This window comes from Callithrix jacchus, chromosome 9, assembly GCF_049354715.1.
Source record: "Callithrix jacchus isolate 240 chromosome 9, calJac240_pri, whole genome shotgun sequence".
Classification (NCBI taxonomy): domain Eukaryota; kingdom Metazoa; phylum Chordata; class Mammalia; order Primates; family Cebidae; genus Callithrix; species Callithrix jacchus.
The window spans coordinates 31,724,089-31,739,085 of record NC_133510.1 but is presented as its reverse complement, the minus strand read 5'-3'; the positions used below and the strand labels follow the sequence as shown (position 1 = coordinate 31,739,085).

Genomic DNA, 14,997 nt, shown 5'->3' with positions numbered 1-14,997 from the left:
TAAACTGTTCTCAGTCATGGCTAGCCATGAATCATTTATGGAACTATTTGATTCCTGGACCCACCTACTGGGTCAAAACCTAGTATGAAGCCCAGAATTAGTATTTTATTTTAAAAAAGAACATTCCATCATTACAATATATGGTCATATATGCAAAGAAAATGTGAAAGGATATACATCAAACTATTTAAAGTGCATACCTCAGGCACATGAGTTTAGTTCTGAGTAGAAGTGTCTTAGCTAATGTTTAAAACTTTTAACAATGAGCCTTTCTAAAGCTATTTCTGCATCTTTTGTAAAACTGCTACAAAAGACATCCATTTTGTTGCATTTCTAACAAAAAGAATTTGATAGCAAATTGCACACAGTAGGAGTGCATTCAACATTTTTCAAATGAATGAATACAATAGCAAGTCTCTGAAGAGCTTAGTGTCAAGTAAATTGGTGCTGGGGTGCTTCTATCACAGAAAATGAATTAACTCATGGCATTTTTATTATTGCTACAACAGGGGCAAAATTTTATATTAAGCACCCTATAGTCATGACTATTCTTGCCTAGGTTTGAAGCTACTTAAAATCCTTTTTGGACTTAGGCAGACTAATTAACAAATAAATGAATGGGACTTCTAACCTATCATCAGGTACTGAATTATGCAAAATTATACAAATATTTTTTAAAATTCTAATAGAAAAACCAACAGAACATACACAACCTAAAGAGAAAAAAATTTTATTGTGATATAAAATGCACTTATAAAATGTCCACCAGAAGGCATGTAATTCTTCACTGCTATATAAATTTATTGGGAATATGTTATTCATCTAGTTATGATAATGCCACCTAAAACATACTGTAAACGATGAGTTATACTCTATAACAAATGCATCACTGATTTTCAGCAATCATTGGTTTAATAATAATTAGTTTAAGACTAGAATCACATCTATATTCTGGAATGTCCATTTACTTTAATGTAGTGTAGAATTTAGAGTATAATTGCACATAGATGGTACAGAAAAAACATTCACTTCTATATTATTTTATACCTTCATGACAGGTAGTCTTCCTGACTGAAAATAACAGCTTTAGCTATGGTCAGCAACACAGCTCCAGGATTCTTAATGCAATAATTTGGGTGTCTGTATGTCAGTCTACATGTGCACCCACGGAACAACTTATATCTTTAGTAAACAAGTGCAACATTATTGTCAGTTACTTTGCATGTTTAAATATTATAGTCTGATTATTTGTAAACAAACAAAACCCCACACAAATACTCTAAATTCTATTTTAAAAATCTGTCAACCCATAATTATTCTAATATGCTTTACTTACTTGAACACAAATTTCTGAAAGGTGCATATATTACCTTAGATAATAAGGTTTAGAAATGAGTGCTTCACACTATGAAATGTGCATTTCTGATATTTGATTTACGCAGCATAAAGTTTAGATCAAGAAATTACAAATCCTGGATACCCACAGTTCATTTAGAAAATGCCTCAAAGTTATGGCTCTTGCAGCAGGTTTAACAGATTAACCATGAAGTGTTCTTGCTCCCTCTATTTCAAGTATCAGAGAAATACGAGGCTCAAAATCTCTCTAGGTTTTAACTGAAAATGCAAAGCATCAGAACAGTTAAACATGTTTTGAAATACAGTATTAACTGAAAGGAGATTATTAAGGTGTTTATCTGTGTTAGCCTCTTAAGTACTAGGACTTTAATTTTAAATCTCAGTATTTGCTCAGAAGTAATAAAGAACACAGTTTGCCTATAAACGTGTAGTTTTGGAGAAAAAAGTAAATCCTGATTTTTAAAACTCAACATTTTTTTCCTTTTGAATATTAATTCAAATTTCAATCTAAACATAAATGTTTGGCCACACAGAGCATTAGAAAGATAATTTACTAAAGCTGTTTAAAGTCCTTCAATGTCATCAGAAATCCTGTAGTATACAAAATATCTGGTACCCTTAAAGTTTCAGAGTGAGCTAATCTGCAATGTTAACACTATTTTAAAAAAGTCAAATATAAAAGGCTGCTGCAATATAAAGCACTATTTCTAAAAGTTGCAGACATGATCCTACAGTTTGACAAGAGTTAGCACAGCTACTCAGAGTAAGCAACTTCTGGCCTTTTCCAAGACACACACTAAGGTCTTTCTGTCCCACAAGAAAGTAGTAAGTTTATCCTTCAAGACATCAGACTGTCTAGAACTGGCCCAACTGTATAAAATTTTAAGAAGTATGTGAAAGTGTGGAATCAACACTATGAAAAGTGTGACAAAATTAAACATTATGTTGAACCCCTTTTCTAGCTTTAACTCAAAAATAGAAATCATGAGTCTTCTATAACATTAATTTTAAAAACACACAGAAGTGAAAAGTGCTATTTTCCAAAAAGTACAATTTTTTCCCTACTATATATCAACATGGAATGATTTCAGTTCTCCTGTACTAAAAGCTGGACTTTTAAAAAACTAGTATTGCAATGTTTAATGTGATGACTTTAATCAGTAGTAGCTTCAGTTTCTGCTGGACCCCTAATTAGTCTCCGAATTCCTCTTTTTCCTGCAGGACCTTTTGGTTTTGCAAAACTTTGCTTGTGTGCATGCTGCTTGGGATGTACTTCTTCATAAAGGAAGTCTGCAGTCAACTCATCCCCATTGTCTATCTCAATCTATAAAAGATAAAATTAGAAAGCACAACATTCAAAACCTAATACAAGCAACAAGCTGGTTTTCATATATATAAATGCTCACAAATAAATATGTAATACTCATTCCAGTAAGGAAGAATCAAGGGTCATATGAAAACAGTTTCACTTTCTTCTTTGGGGAGAAGGGGCTAAATGAGTTACTTGAATATATAATCAGCTACATTCACTTCCTTCTTTCTTACTGCTCCAATTTAAAATAGTGTTTAAAAACAGAAGCCACCATTATATTCTCAAGTTGCTTTGATACACGATTTATTCAAGAAACATTTACTCATGGCCCTTTTATCACTTGGGTCACTTGAAATCCTTCAAGTGAAGAGAGATAAACAAACCATGGGCCGAAGGCCAAATCTTGCCCAAGGTAAGATTGTTTTACACTTTTTAAGAGTTGTTAACAACAATAAGAATATGTGACAGATATTATATGTGGCCTGGCAAAGCCTTTACTTACTCTTTGGTCCTCAGTAGAAAGTCAGCTAATCCCTGCTATAGAAGGTGCTACTCATGCTAGAGTGATTGATTCTTAGGAACTTAAAAAGCATGAAGGGTTCAGAATCTAAAAACACTGGTAGTTTTTAAGGACCTGTATTTTTATGAGTTTAAGGGCTCAAGAATACATCTTTCCCCATGCCTTATCTGTATTAAGAAAATTTGTAGCTTAGTTCCCAAAATTCAAATGTTTATTTTATTCCTCCCTTCCCCCAAACTGGAAAGATTTCCAACCATCCCATAATTCGCAGTCATAAGGGAGACTGTAATTCCTTATTAATATGGAGTCCAGAAATAACTGCAAATCTGTAGCTCTGGCAGCACTGTCCAATAGGACTTTTTGCACTGCTGGAAATGTCCTATAAATTCTGCACTATCCAGTACAGTAGCCATAGCCACATTTAGCTAATGAGCATTTAACATGAGGTTAGTGGAGTTAAGAAACAACTTTAGGCCAGGCGCGGTGGCTCAAGCCTGTAATCCCAGCACTTTGGGAGGCCGAGGCGGGTGGATCACAAGGTCAAGAGATCGAGACCATCCTGGTCAACATGGTGAAACACCGTCTCTACTACAAATACAAAAAATTAGCTGGGCATGGTGGCGTGTGCCTGTAATCCCAGCTACTCAGGAGGCTGAGGTAGGAGAATTGCCTGAACCCAGGAGGCAGAGGTTGCGGTGAGCCAAGATCACACCATTGCACTCCAGCCTGAGTAACAAGAATGAAACTCCATCTCAAAAAAAAAAAAACAAAAAAAAAACATAACTTTAAATGGTATTTAAACTTAAATAGCCACATGTGGCTTACTAGAGAGTACAGAGATAGAGAGAAATAGGGATCATGATAGGTAATCCCCAGTCACTTAAAGGAGATCCTAAGGATTTAGGATGATAACAAGCAAAATAAATATTTTCATTTACAAATCACAATGCATTATAAACTACATAGAAATGAAAACTCTAGCAAAAACTGAAGATTTCAAAATAGGTGGGCTACCTTTCTGATTACATCCATTTGTAGTTGTCTTTCTACAATGTCCAGCAGAGGGCTCTTGCAGCTAGAATACAGCATCCGTTCTCTTATACTGCATGTGTATCCGGGCATTGAATAAATAAAAACTGTAAGTTCAAATAATAACAAATATAATTAGCAGCATATCAGTTAAAGCAAGTACATAAAAACTTCATAAAACTATAGCTAAGCCCTCTGGGCAAGAAATATATACAAATATAGGGCTAATATACCAATAAACAAACTTAAAGTAACATATTAAAAACAATGTATCATATACCTATGGATTCTAAATAATCTCCTTCATGGGAATGTTTATATAGAAAGAAATGGTAACGAGCTGAATCCTTGGGAATCCTCTTTGGCAAATCTTTTAGTTCTGTATTTGTTGTGTTGGCCAAAATTATAATTTCATTTTTTATGTCTATTTCCTGCAAATAAGAAACAATAAAATACATTCATTAAAACCATGTATAAGGAAATTAAGTTAAAACATACTTTAAAAAAAGACTAAGAAATAAAAGAGGAACTTAGTTCTGGACTGTTTGAATTTTTTACAATGAATATTTACAAAATGAATTTTAAAAATCAGAAAGCACATTTAAAACTTAAAATCTATTAGGAATAAACCCTATATAAGCCATGAACTACCAAAAAGAGCAGCCATTTAATACTCATTATACGTCTCTTACCAACTGCACATAGTTAAGCTGTCTGTTATTCAATTTTTCCAAAGCTTGAAAGGCTTCTCGAGAAATAGGAAATGCTACTCCTTGTAGTGTTTGATGCTTCGTGTCTACACCCACGTCAGTCTGTACCTAAGTATGACAGATTTAATTTACAGGTAAAGTTTAGCAGTTAGCAGTATCATATGACAAAAATAAGAAAACCCAACCTCTATAAAATAATATCATTCAACCCTAGCCCAACCTATAATTAAAATTATTTTTCACATTTGTTCATGGTCCTGCTAGCATTCTGTCAACATGCAGAGTGCATGACACATCTTTATGATAATGTTGGAAGTGAACATTTGAATAAGTGTACAGTGTTAGTGGGGTTTGAGGGGTTTTGTTTGTTTTTATGTTTGGTTTGGTACAATTTGAATGAGCTACACACGCTCTTTAGAGTGTCATCAGATTACACCATTCATTATAAAATTTTTCTTGACATAATTTATAAACAACAATCTACATACAATATGTATAGAACTTTACTTTGTTCTGTTGGACAGAAAATGCAACACAAACACCATGCACTGAATTGAAAGGAATACAAACAGTGTACAAAGACACAACACAGCTCAACAAGTTATACTACTGCAGAAGTTCCAGACTTAAGAGATTTCTTTACTAAGAACATAGTGTGCATGTATTGAAAAAAGAGAAAGATATTTCAAGAAAGCATTCAATGCACATAAAAGATTTTTGCACTTGATAAATGATAGCTAGTATAGGGTCTCATTTGCCGTGTTGCAACAGAAAGTCCAATAGAAATTTTACTTTTAGAAAAAAATATGAATGGAGATTCTACAGCATAAATGATACTGGTTAATGGAAACATCATAGAACATATGCGAATGCATACCCCAATATGATCCTCTGGGTTCTGATTGCAAGAAATAAAACAAACTATCAAACTTGTAAAAAAAAAAATCACATAAAAAGCCCTACTCAAATAATATGAATTAAAGTATGACAGATCCTTGCTACCAGTTTAATATTAAATAATATTCAACCATTCTCCAGACTGATTCCTATTAGTCTCTGACTCAGGCTAATTAATAGTGGTTTTGGCTCCTTATTCTTTTCTTTAAAGTCCTAATAGAAATACAGTAGTTATTCCAGTATATTAGAATAGCTGCAGAAAACACATTAAAAATAATGATAAACTACAAAATAATATGGCTGAAATGTATTGACTCTAATAAGCTCAACAAGTACTCAAATAGTAATCTTCCATATATCTCTATTCAAGTAGTGTTCATAGAAGTTAATTTGTAGAAATTAACTTAGAAGTCTCTAGAAAGCCAACAAAACAATAACCTGATTCGTGTAACCTTATTAGATATATTCTTTGCACCAAATGGGTAACACACGCTTTTTCTCTATATAATATTCAAAGTACAAAGTTAACAACGGTTGTACTTCAACAGGAGGATTTAATATTCTGACAGGAGATTACAGGAAAAGCTATTTATAAAATGCATATAAAGTTTAATATTCATGTTTAACTTTTCTTTTCTGAAAACACATTAAGCACATAGCCTTATCTCTAAACTAAACAGAATAAACCTAGCTACCTAACTTCTTTAATCTCTAGTTACCTCCACATCTATTAATTAAAAATATGTTATTTTCAAACACTTAAAACCTTGCAAAGGCTTTGAAGCTGTAACTTACCTCATTGATTTTAATCTGTCGTAATTCTTCCTCAGCTGCAGTCAGTGGGGCAGGGGAAGACTGTGATAGCAAATATTTTTTATATCCATGCAATGATACATCTTCCTAAAAGTACAGAATGGACTATAATCAATAATTCTCTAAAAGTAAAACTAAAGTGAAGTTACTTGAGGAAAAACAAAATCATTAACAGAAAAGATTTTAAATAAAAGTAAATAGCATTATGAATTTCAATATCTTTTTACTTTTCTTTAATCGTTAATTTTAAGTTTCAAAACTTTTTAAGGGGAGTACCTACTGTTCACTTCCTGAAGTTTTATAATTACTAAATCTTTTGTATGAGTTTGGTACTGGTAAAGTGAAATACTTAACCTGGTCATCCTTTAACTCTATAGGACAACTGTCACTAACTTCTGGGGAAAACTGCCCTGTGATTAATAATCAACTGCCCTATGATTATCTAATAATCAACATAATGATCTAATAATCAACATATTCATATTCTGAATACTATGTTATAATGATTTATATAATTTCTTTATTAATTATTCAGATATTAAAATTTTCATATCAAAGGAAACAAATACTACAAAGAGATCTACCTAGCATCAAAATTTTGTGATTTAGAAGACTGAGGCTCATAAAACCGAGAAACTGGCCCACTTCACAATTGATGAATAAGCAATATACTCCCATATAGTCTTGTGCTCTAACCACTAGATCATATGACTTTCTGAATCAGAAAAGCTCTGTTTAGAACAAAAAAAGTTGAAAAATATATTTCAATTTGTATATATATGTATAAATACATATATTTACCATATAAATACTTTAAAAGAATCAGTATGTTTCAATACCACTTACTGTCAATGTCAAATAGATGCAAATGAATAAACTCAGTTACATATTCATTATAGTTAACTTTATATCATATGAAATATTTCTTATTCTCATGTTTTCAGAATATCCATCTGAATTCATATCAATTACCTATTACCTAGGAGTTCTCATCTTTAATCATTTTAATTGCAACATATAGAGTCCACATAAAAATATAATACCTTTACTGTTCCAAATACTTCATCTTTAATGTGGCCACCTCCAAATTCCTTTTTCAGAGTTGCTCTTGTTGCTGCATACAACATTTTTTGACGAACCTATTCAGTTGTGAAAGTTTACTTAGAAGTTTATAGGCAAAAACATAAGATTACAAAAGAAAGCACATTCTGAATAAATTAAAATCCTGAAGCATATTAAAAATAAAACTGAGCATAAGTCCACTGACTATAATATGTTAAAGTACATGTGTACAAATAACCATCATAACATGGGCATCTAAACTATCAACGGCTATTAAGACAGCCTTTAATTTACAATGTCACTTTTTTTTTGAGATGCAGTTTCACTCTTCTTGCCCAGGCTGGAGTACAATAGCATGATCTTGACTCACTGCAACCTCTGGCTGAGGCAGGAGAGTCGTACCGGGGATTCTGCTGCCTCAACCTCCAGAGGAGCTGGGATTACAGGTATGTGCCACAATGCGTGGCTAATTTTTTGTATTTTTAGTAGAGACAGGTTTCACCATGTTGATCAGGCTGGTCTCGAACTCCTAACCTCCGGTGATCCACCCACCTTGGCCTCCCAAAGTGCTGGGATTATAGGTGTGAGCCACTGTGCCCAGCCACATTTTTTTTTTTAAGTTAAAAAAAATAAATTTCAAAAAATTCTTCATTTTTCAAACTCATGAGTTCAAGAATAGAAAATTAAAATGTGAGGAACACTGAAATGAAGTAATTTTGGTAGTGACATTCTTCTCAAAGCTGTATCGGGTATTAACAAACTAAGTTGTTAAGAAAATTCATGGCTTACCAATGGCATATACCATCCTAGGAGGGACACAGGATTGGAAAAAAATGTAACATATACTATTATTAAAGTATCTACTGGAAACTATGGAAAGCTATGAAAGATAACTACCAATTAACAAATAATTTCATAATCCCACATGGTCAAATCCAGTATTTCTTTCAGACAGAACATGTGGAGTTAAAGAGGAATAGGATGATCTTTTGAGAACAGTATGTAGATAACTTTAAAAACCATTATTTTTTTAAGAAGAAAGATTCAAATTAATTTTTAAAATATTGGGCTGTGTTCATATATTAATTTTGTCCATTTTTCTATTTAGTCAATCTACCACCAACTTTCCTAAAATACTTGTTTTTGTATGTAAGCCCATCACTTGAATGGTAGTGACTAATAAATACGTGATAATACTAAAAAAATGTAATATTATGTTCAACTAGTTCTCAGATTTATTACAATTATTACTCTCAGGGCCAAGCAGTTTGCATGGAGTCATTTTTAAAACTGTCACAAATTATGCTGGACACAGTGGCTAATACCTGTAATCCCAGCACTTTGGGAGGCCGAGGTGGGTGGATCACTTAAGGCCACGAGTTCAAGACCAGCCTGGGCAACAGAGTGAAACCCTGTTTCTACTAAATATATAAAAATTAGCTGGGTGTGATGGCACATGCCAGTAATCCCAGCTACTCAGGATGCTGAGGCAGGAGAATAACTCGCATCTGGGAGGCAGAGGTTGCAGTGAGCCAGGAGTGAGACTTGCCTTAATAATAATTTTTTAAAGTTGTCACTGCCACAAATTTTTAAATTTTAAATGAGTAATAATTATTTTGATTTCAAGGACAAAACTCCTGAATCTGAGTACATTATTCCTGATTCCACATTATCAATCCAAGGATTTTCCTTATGATCATTCCCTTCTATGGGAAATGATTATTGCCTTTATTTGGCCTAGAAATTTCAAAAACATCTTTCTAGCATTTAATGTAAAACAAACTACAAAGAAGTTACTTACATGAGAATGATCTGGAGACCATGCAATGAATATCCACTCATAGCCCTGGGCATTCTGAGAATCTAACCTGAATAATATATAGCATGGTTGTTTGTCTTCCAACAGGGGTAAAACAAAGGAATCATAATCCTTATCCCAGGAATCTGAAGGCTGACTACACGATCCAATCACAAGTTGCTCTATGAAAAATTATTTTTAGAAAGACAGGTAAATGGTTTGAAAAACCAAGTGGTAGTGTGATGAAGACTAGAAAAATAAAATGGTAGTCATTTCCCAGTTATTATTATTCACATCAACAAGTCAAAAGGAAAAATGTGGCAATATAGAAAATAATTATGATATCAAGCATTATAAAAACAGATAACATTTTACGAACATGGTTAAAATTTTTAAATATACACAGCCTAAGAAACATACAAAATTGATCATAATATTGAATTGAATGATCAAATAATGGGTGGTTACATTTCTATTTTCCAAAATGTCTGTGCTTAAGTTATCCACAAAATATATTTAAACTACCATTCAAAGGTATAATTTCTGAAATTAACACTAAATTGTACAGTAAAAAATATTAAAACCAGGTTTAACTCCTATTTATTTGGCCATAATGCTCCAGATTTAAACATTTGCCTAGATGGTATAGCCACTTTGAAATGCTATTCGACAGAATCAAATAAAATTGTGAATCTACTTTGCATACAGAATCTCTTATACATAAGTACAAAGGTGTTCACTGCAGTACTATACAGTAACAGTGAAGACTGGAAATAGCCTCGATGATCATCAACAAGACACTGTAAAAACATTCTGTTCAGATTTAAAATTAATTATTGAGATATCAAAACTAATTGCAAATGTAACATTTTGAGAAAAAGGAAAGATCTAGAATAAGATGGTATCATGCAGTTTATGTGAACTCAAAGAGCAGTATACGCTATTTAGAGATACATATAAAAAAAGACTGCACAAATATCAAAACTCCTAATTCTAGTTGCCACAGGGGAAAGGGATCAGAAGTAAAATTGTTTAAAGGGGATGCTCTTATACCAGAAAAACACTGAATTTTCTAAAATGCTTTAAGTAAATATAAAATGTTATCAATTATTAATAAAGGGGAGATATAGGTATTTATGATTTTAGTCTTTGGAATTTTCCTTTTTTAAAAATTTTCACAAAACAAAAAGTAAAACTAGAAAATAATAATTTAGGAAATAGTGGCATTTTCCTTCCTTAGAGATGCTAGATTAACTTTTCCATTTTAATTCCTTAGTCACTTAGGAAATGATGGCATTTAAAGTTTTGGCCCAGTATTTTTAAAATATGCTGCTTTACAATATACTATACTCCTATTGAATGTTATTTGTAAACAAATGCATATTTTATAAACTATTCTGGTTTTAATATATAAGCAAAAAAACAGAAAACCAATTAGATTTAATTCCAGTTTGTGAAAGAACAAATTACTTTTCCAAAGCAAAATATTTCCAGATACTTAAGAAGTTAGGCCACTGGAATATTTTAACATATTCTTTGGGATTGAGTAGCTATAACAGAAATTGTTCAAATTCAGATCTGCCTGACTTAAAAAATTCTACCACTCAACCAGATTCCCTGCTTAAAGAATTATTTTTAAAGAATCAATTTGTAGTTTGTTATAGTCTCAGAACTTTCCCAAAACAAGAAAGGGTAATGATCATTTCTGTAGCAAAGGTTGCAATCAAATGAAGAAAATGGGAGATTGAAATCCTTTGTTTCTATTTCAAAACAAACTTTACCGAATAATTCACAAGTAACTATTGTTTTTGATAATCACCTGTTTACTGATTTCCATTCCACAGATGGAAGCACTGACATTAGAAATGGACTGTAGTGCAGAAACTGAGACACAAAAAGTAAAAGAGGAAGAAGTCACATCAAAAAACATCTATTTCCTTGATAGTCACAGAATTGAGAATGAAATCAGGGGCCCATAGGGACCTGCACAATATATGAGGAATCCAAGTTACCGTAAGGTAATATCTGAACTTGTTTCACATTAATTAATAGTTCAAATCACTGACAACACACAGTAAATTTAAAAATACAACAGCCACTAATCCAGGAACAAAAAATATTTTAAAATATTTAACTAACCATTTTCAATAGATATTTTCAGAAGTCTGTACTTTCCATTTCTGGCTCTGGCAAAGATCTCTTTAACATCTTCACTTGCTGTGAAAAAAGATAAAGAAAGTAAACTTTTAATACTTACATATGAATACTTTGCTATCTATATGGGAAAAAATTATTTAGAATACAAAGAAAAAATCTGGAGCATGTAGCATCCTTATTATCAGTATTATAAAACTAATGGCATAAAATAATGAAGACTATACAATTAAGAAATATAAACATTTTTAAAGTATGCTAATAATTTGAATCTGTTTTAGCTACATAATTTTGTAGCAGAAATAACACAGGGATGAACATACTGAAGTTACTCAAACCCAATAATGAGCAAGTTACAATTTTGAAAAACTTGTATTGCTCTTTGGAAAAATACTGAGAACCTGCTTTCATTCTCTAATTCAGTTTCAAGCTTATGATAGCCACCTTCTTCATCAGTTCACTTTATTTTCCCGTTAAAAACAACAGTATATATCAAATATCCTAACTTGACTAAAGAAAAGGCAATGAAATGCATTCAATCTTACTTCAGGTTATATTTTTCTAACGTGGATTTCTCAAAAGCTAGATTAAACTCATTGAATAAATATATATTTAATAACTAACACTTGTGTTCCAGTAAAACTTCAGTTTCGTTCTAATTTCATTTCTGTGTTGTCTATTAACAGCAAGAAACCACTATTTAAGTAGGTAGTGCTTGCTATAAGGCTCAAGCATGAAAGTCAGTAACTATATATTTACATATCGAAATTAATACGGATAAATAAAACAATGCTTTCAGATTTGAGACTACTTTGTTTTTGTGAGTGCATGCGTGCAGAGGGATGTGTGGGGTGGTATGAAAAATCTTTTAAGAATAAAACATGCAATTAAGTGTTCATCTAGGAGAACTCGTAATTGACAGGAGGAGCTTGAGTTTATACTAGAACTCGTTAAGTGATCGCTAGTAACCCGGGGATATATTATTTGACTCTTGATGAGGTGAGCACTTCTAGACTGCCCAATTTCAAACCAGGAAATAATGGAGGTCAGATATAACTGCACGTTCAACTGTCTGCACGCGATGATTACGTGCAACCATATAGATCAGGATTTCAGTTTCCCTTGGGGAGTACCTAAAGATCAAAACACACTCCACACCCGGGATTTCTCAGAACATAATTCACTTTCCTATTTGGGAAGAAAATGCCGGAGAGTTTTGGGAAGCACTCCTACTGATATGAGAAAGATTCTGGCGTGTTTCTTTCTGTAATCAAAGTCCCGTAACATTCTCTTTTGCACCACGAAAAGGAAAACTTGCCTGGCTGTCGACAGCGTAGGGAAGCCCCAGTCGCCCTCACTGTCCCAGCTCTTCCCTACCTGACCAAAAGGGGGAAAGTTGAACTAATGTCGGGGACGGTGGAGGGCACGCCCCCTTCAACCAGGCCACCTCGAAATCCAATTTCCTTCGCTCCTCCGAATTTCGGGTCCATCTGCAACGTGGCAGCAGCAGGGCCCGGGCTGGAAGAGGACGCAGGCCGGGAGCGCCAGGGAAGCAGGAGCACGGAGCAGCACTGAGGCCCGGCTCGCCCCGCGAGGCAGACTCCCGGAGCTCCGGGTCCGACTCCAGCGCTGTCCGCCCTGCAGCCCACCCGGCTCTCCCGAGCCTCTGGGGAGCCCCTTCCCTGCGGGTCGCGCCGGGCGCCGTTACCTTGGATGCCGGTCTGGTGGGACATGGCGGCGGCCGCTGGCTCCCGGCTCCGGAGCTGAGTGCAGCGAGCGGCCCCGGCCGGCGGCTCCAGGAAGTGGCTGCTCCTCCGCCCGCCCCGGCGCGTCATCCGTCCGCGACCTGCGGCCGCCCCGCCCCGAGAGGCCGACTGCGTGCCAGAGCGACCCGCCGATCTGCTGCTGTCCAACCCCCGGCCTCGCGACCCTAGTTCTCTGCCTAGGGTCTTGCCTCCGCTCTTGCTGTCGCTTCTCCGGCTTCTCCTGGGGAAAATGCCGCAGAACCGAGAGATCTCAGTGCTCCGACGTCTGCCCTCTAGCGACCCCGCCGACGCGCCATTCGCTACTCAGCAAAGGGATGCTCAAAAACGGAAATGATCATTTTATCAAACAGGCATTTTTCAGCTTGAAAAAGATGTGCACATTATCGTTTTTGGTTTACTCTTTCTATAATCGATACCATTTAGTGTAGAAAAGCCTTCTCCTTGCTCCATTGTTTTAAAAGAACGAATATACTATAAACTGTCTCTCATCAAATTTTTCCACGATTTTAATTGAGTTAATCTCAGACTGTTAACTTTTCTTTTCAGCTGGACACATTTAGAGACCTAGCGTATCTATCTCTTCATTCCAAAAAGAGACAGCCACTAAGAGAGATTAGCTGATTTGAGTATTCCTCTGTGGTCGATTATACTATTTTACTGCTTTGCTTTAGGTTGACTGTTTATTGTTTAATCCAATAATTATTCAAAATTCACTTGGACAGATTTGTAAGGTAACAGCAGATATTACTTAAAAATCTTTTCCAATCCTGCTTTTAAAAACGTTTCCCTCTGAAGGGTAATGTTAGTTTTTGAGGGTTGGTTTTTTGTTTTGTTTTGTTTTGTTTTTGGTACTGCTTCTCTTCTGCTACTAGGTGCAGAACTAAGCTAGTTCTTATTTTGGGGGCCTTGACACACAAAATTATAATCTGCCAATGAACAAGTAATTTATTCAGGTCAATAATATAAGTGCAAGTTAATCAGTGTTCAAATACTATACAATGTCTTTTTAATGAATGATTAACAGGCCTGCAATTGTTTTTCTTTACAAGGATCACAGGAAACAAGGTTATGTTCTATTCCCTATTATCTGAGCTCTGTTTTTCAGACATACCCTCATATTCAGGAATAAACTAAATTTAATCTGAGTTTTATGACTTGTATGGATTTAAGAAATATAGGGAGGAGTTTCATTCTAACCAAATTCTTCCTGACACAATGGTTCACCCTGATTTGCCAGTTTTTAACTACATTGCTGAGCAGAGAGAAAATTGCATTGTTCACTTGCAGTGTTTTGACTGATTCATATCCTGGTGCCTCAGGGAAGTTGCTTAAGAAGGTTGGCCTTGCTCAGAAGTACTGATGACAGAAATATAATTCTTCCATATTCATGCTTGGGAAAGACCACTGTATGTTCAGTCTTGAAGAAGAGGGATGTCCATTTAGGTTGGGACCACCCCAAAAGCCACCAGAAAGTGCTAATTTACTGCCAGTACAGTAGTTTGACTTAAAAGCTGCAAGGGTCTTGGTGCCTTGCTCTGCTCTAGCCACAAATATTTTCCCACTTTTCTTCATCTATTGTG

The 14,997-nt window shown here is 34.6% G+C and overlaps 1 protein-coding gene across 2 annotated transcripts; it reads right to left on the bottom strand.

The window, feature by feature from the left end:
* Positions 1-714: 714 nt before the first annotated feature.
* On the bottom strand, positions 715-13,425 carry TWF1 (twinfilin actin binding protein 1). 2 transcript variants are annotated; one of them, XM_003733725.5, is made up of 10 exons: positions 13,360-13,425; positions 11,637-11,714; positions 9,501-9,679; positions 7,681-7,776; positions 6,620-6,724; positions 5,805-5,825; positions 4,910-5,035; positions 4,498-4,648; positions 4,203-4,324; positions 715-2,680 (listed from the first exon to the last, which is right to left on the bottom strand). In XM_003733725.5, exons 1-10 carry the CDS (start codon positions 13,382-13,384, stop codon positions 2,510-2,512), a joined length of 1,074 nt encoding a protein of 357 aa, XP_003733773.2. In that variant the 5' UTR covers positions 13,385-13,425; the 3' UTR covers positions 715-2,509. The 2 variants fall into 2 exon arrangements, with proteins under 2 accessions (XP_003733773.2, XP_002752399.4); XM_002752353.7 differs by lacking the exon at positions 5,805-5,825.
* Positions 13,426-14,997: the final 1,572 nt, after the last annotated feature.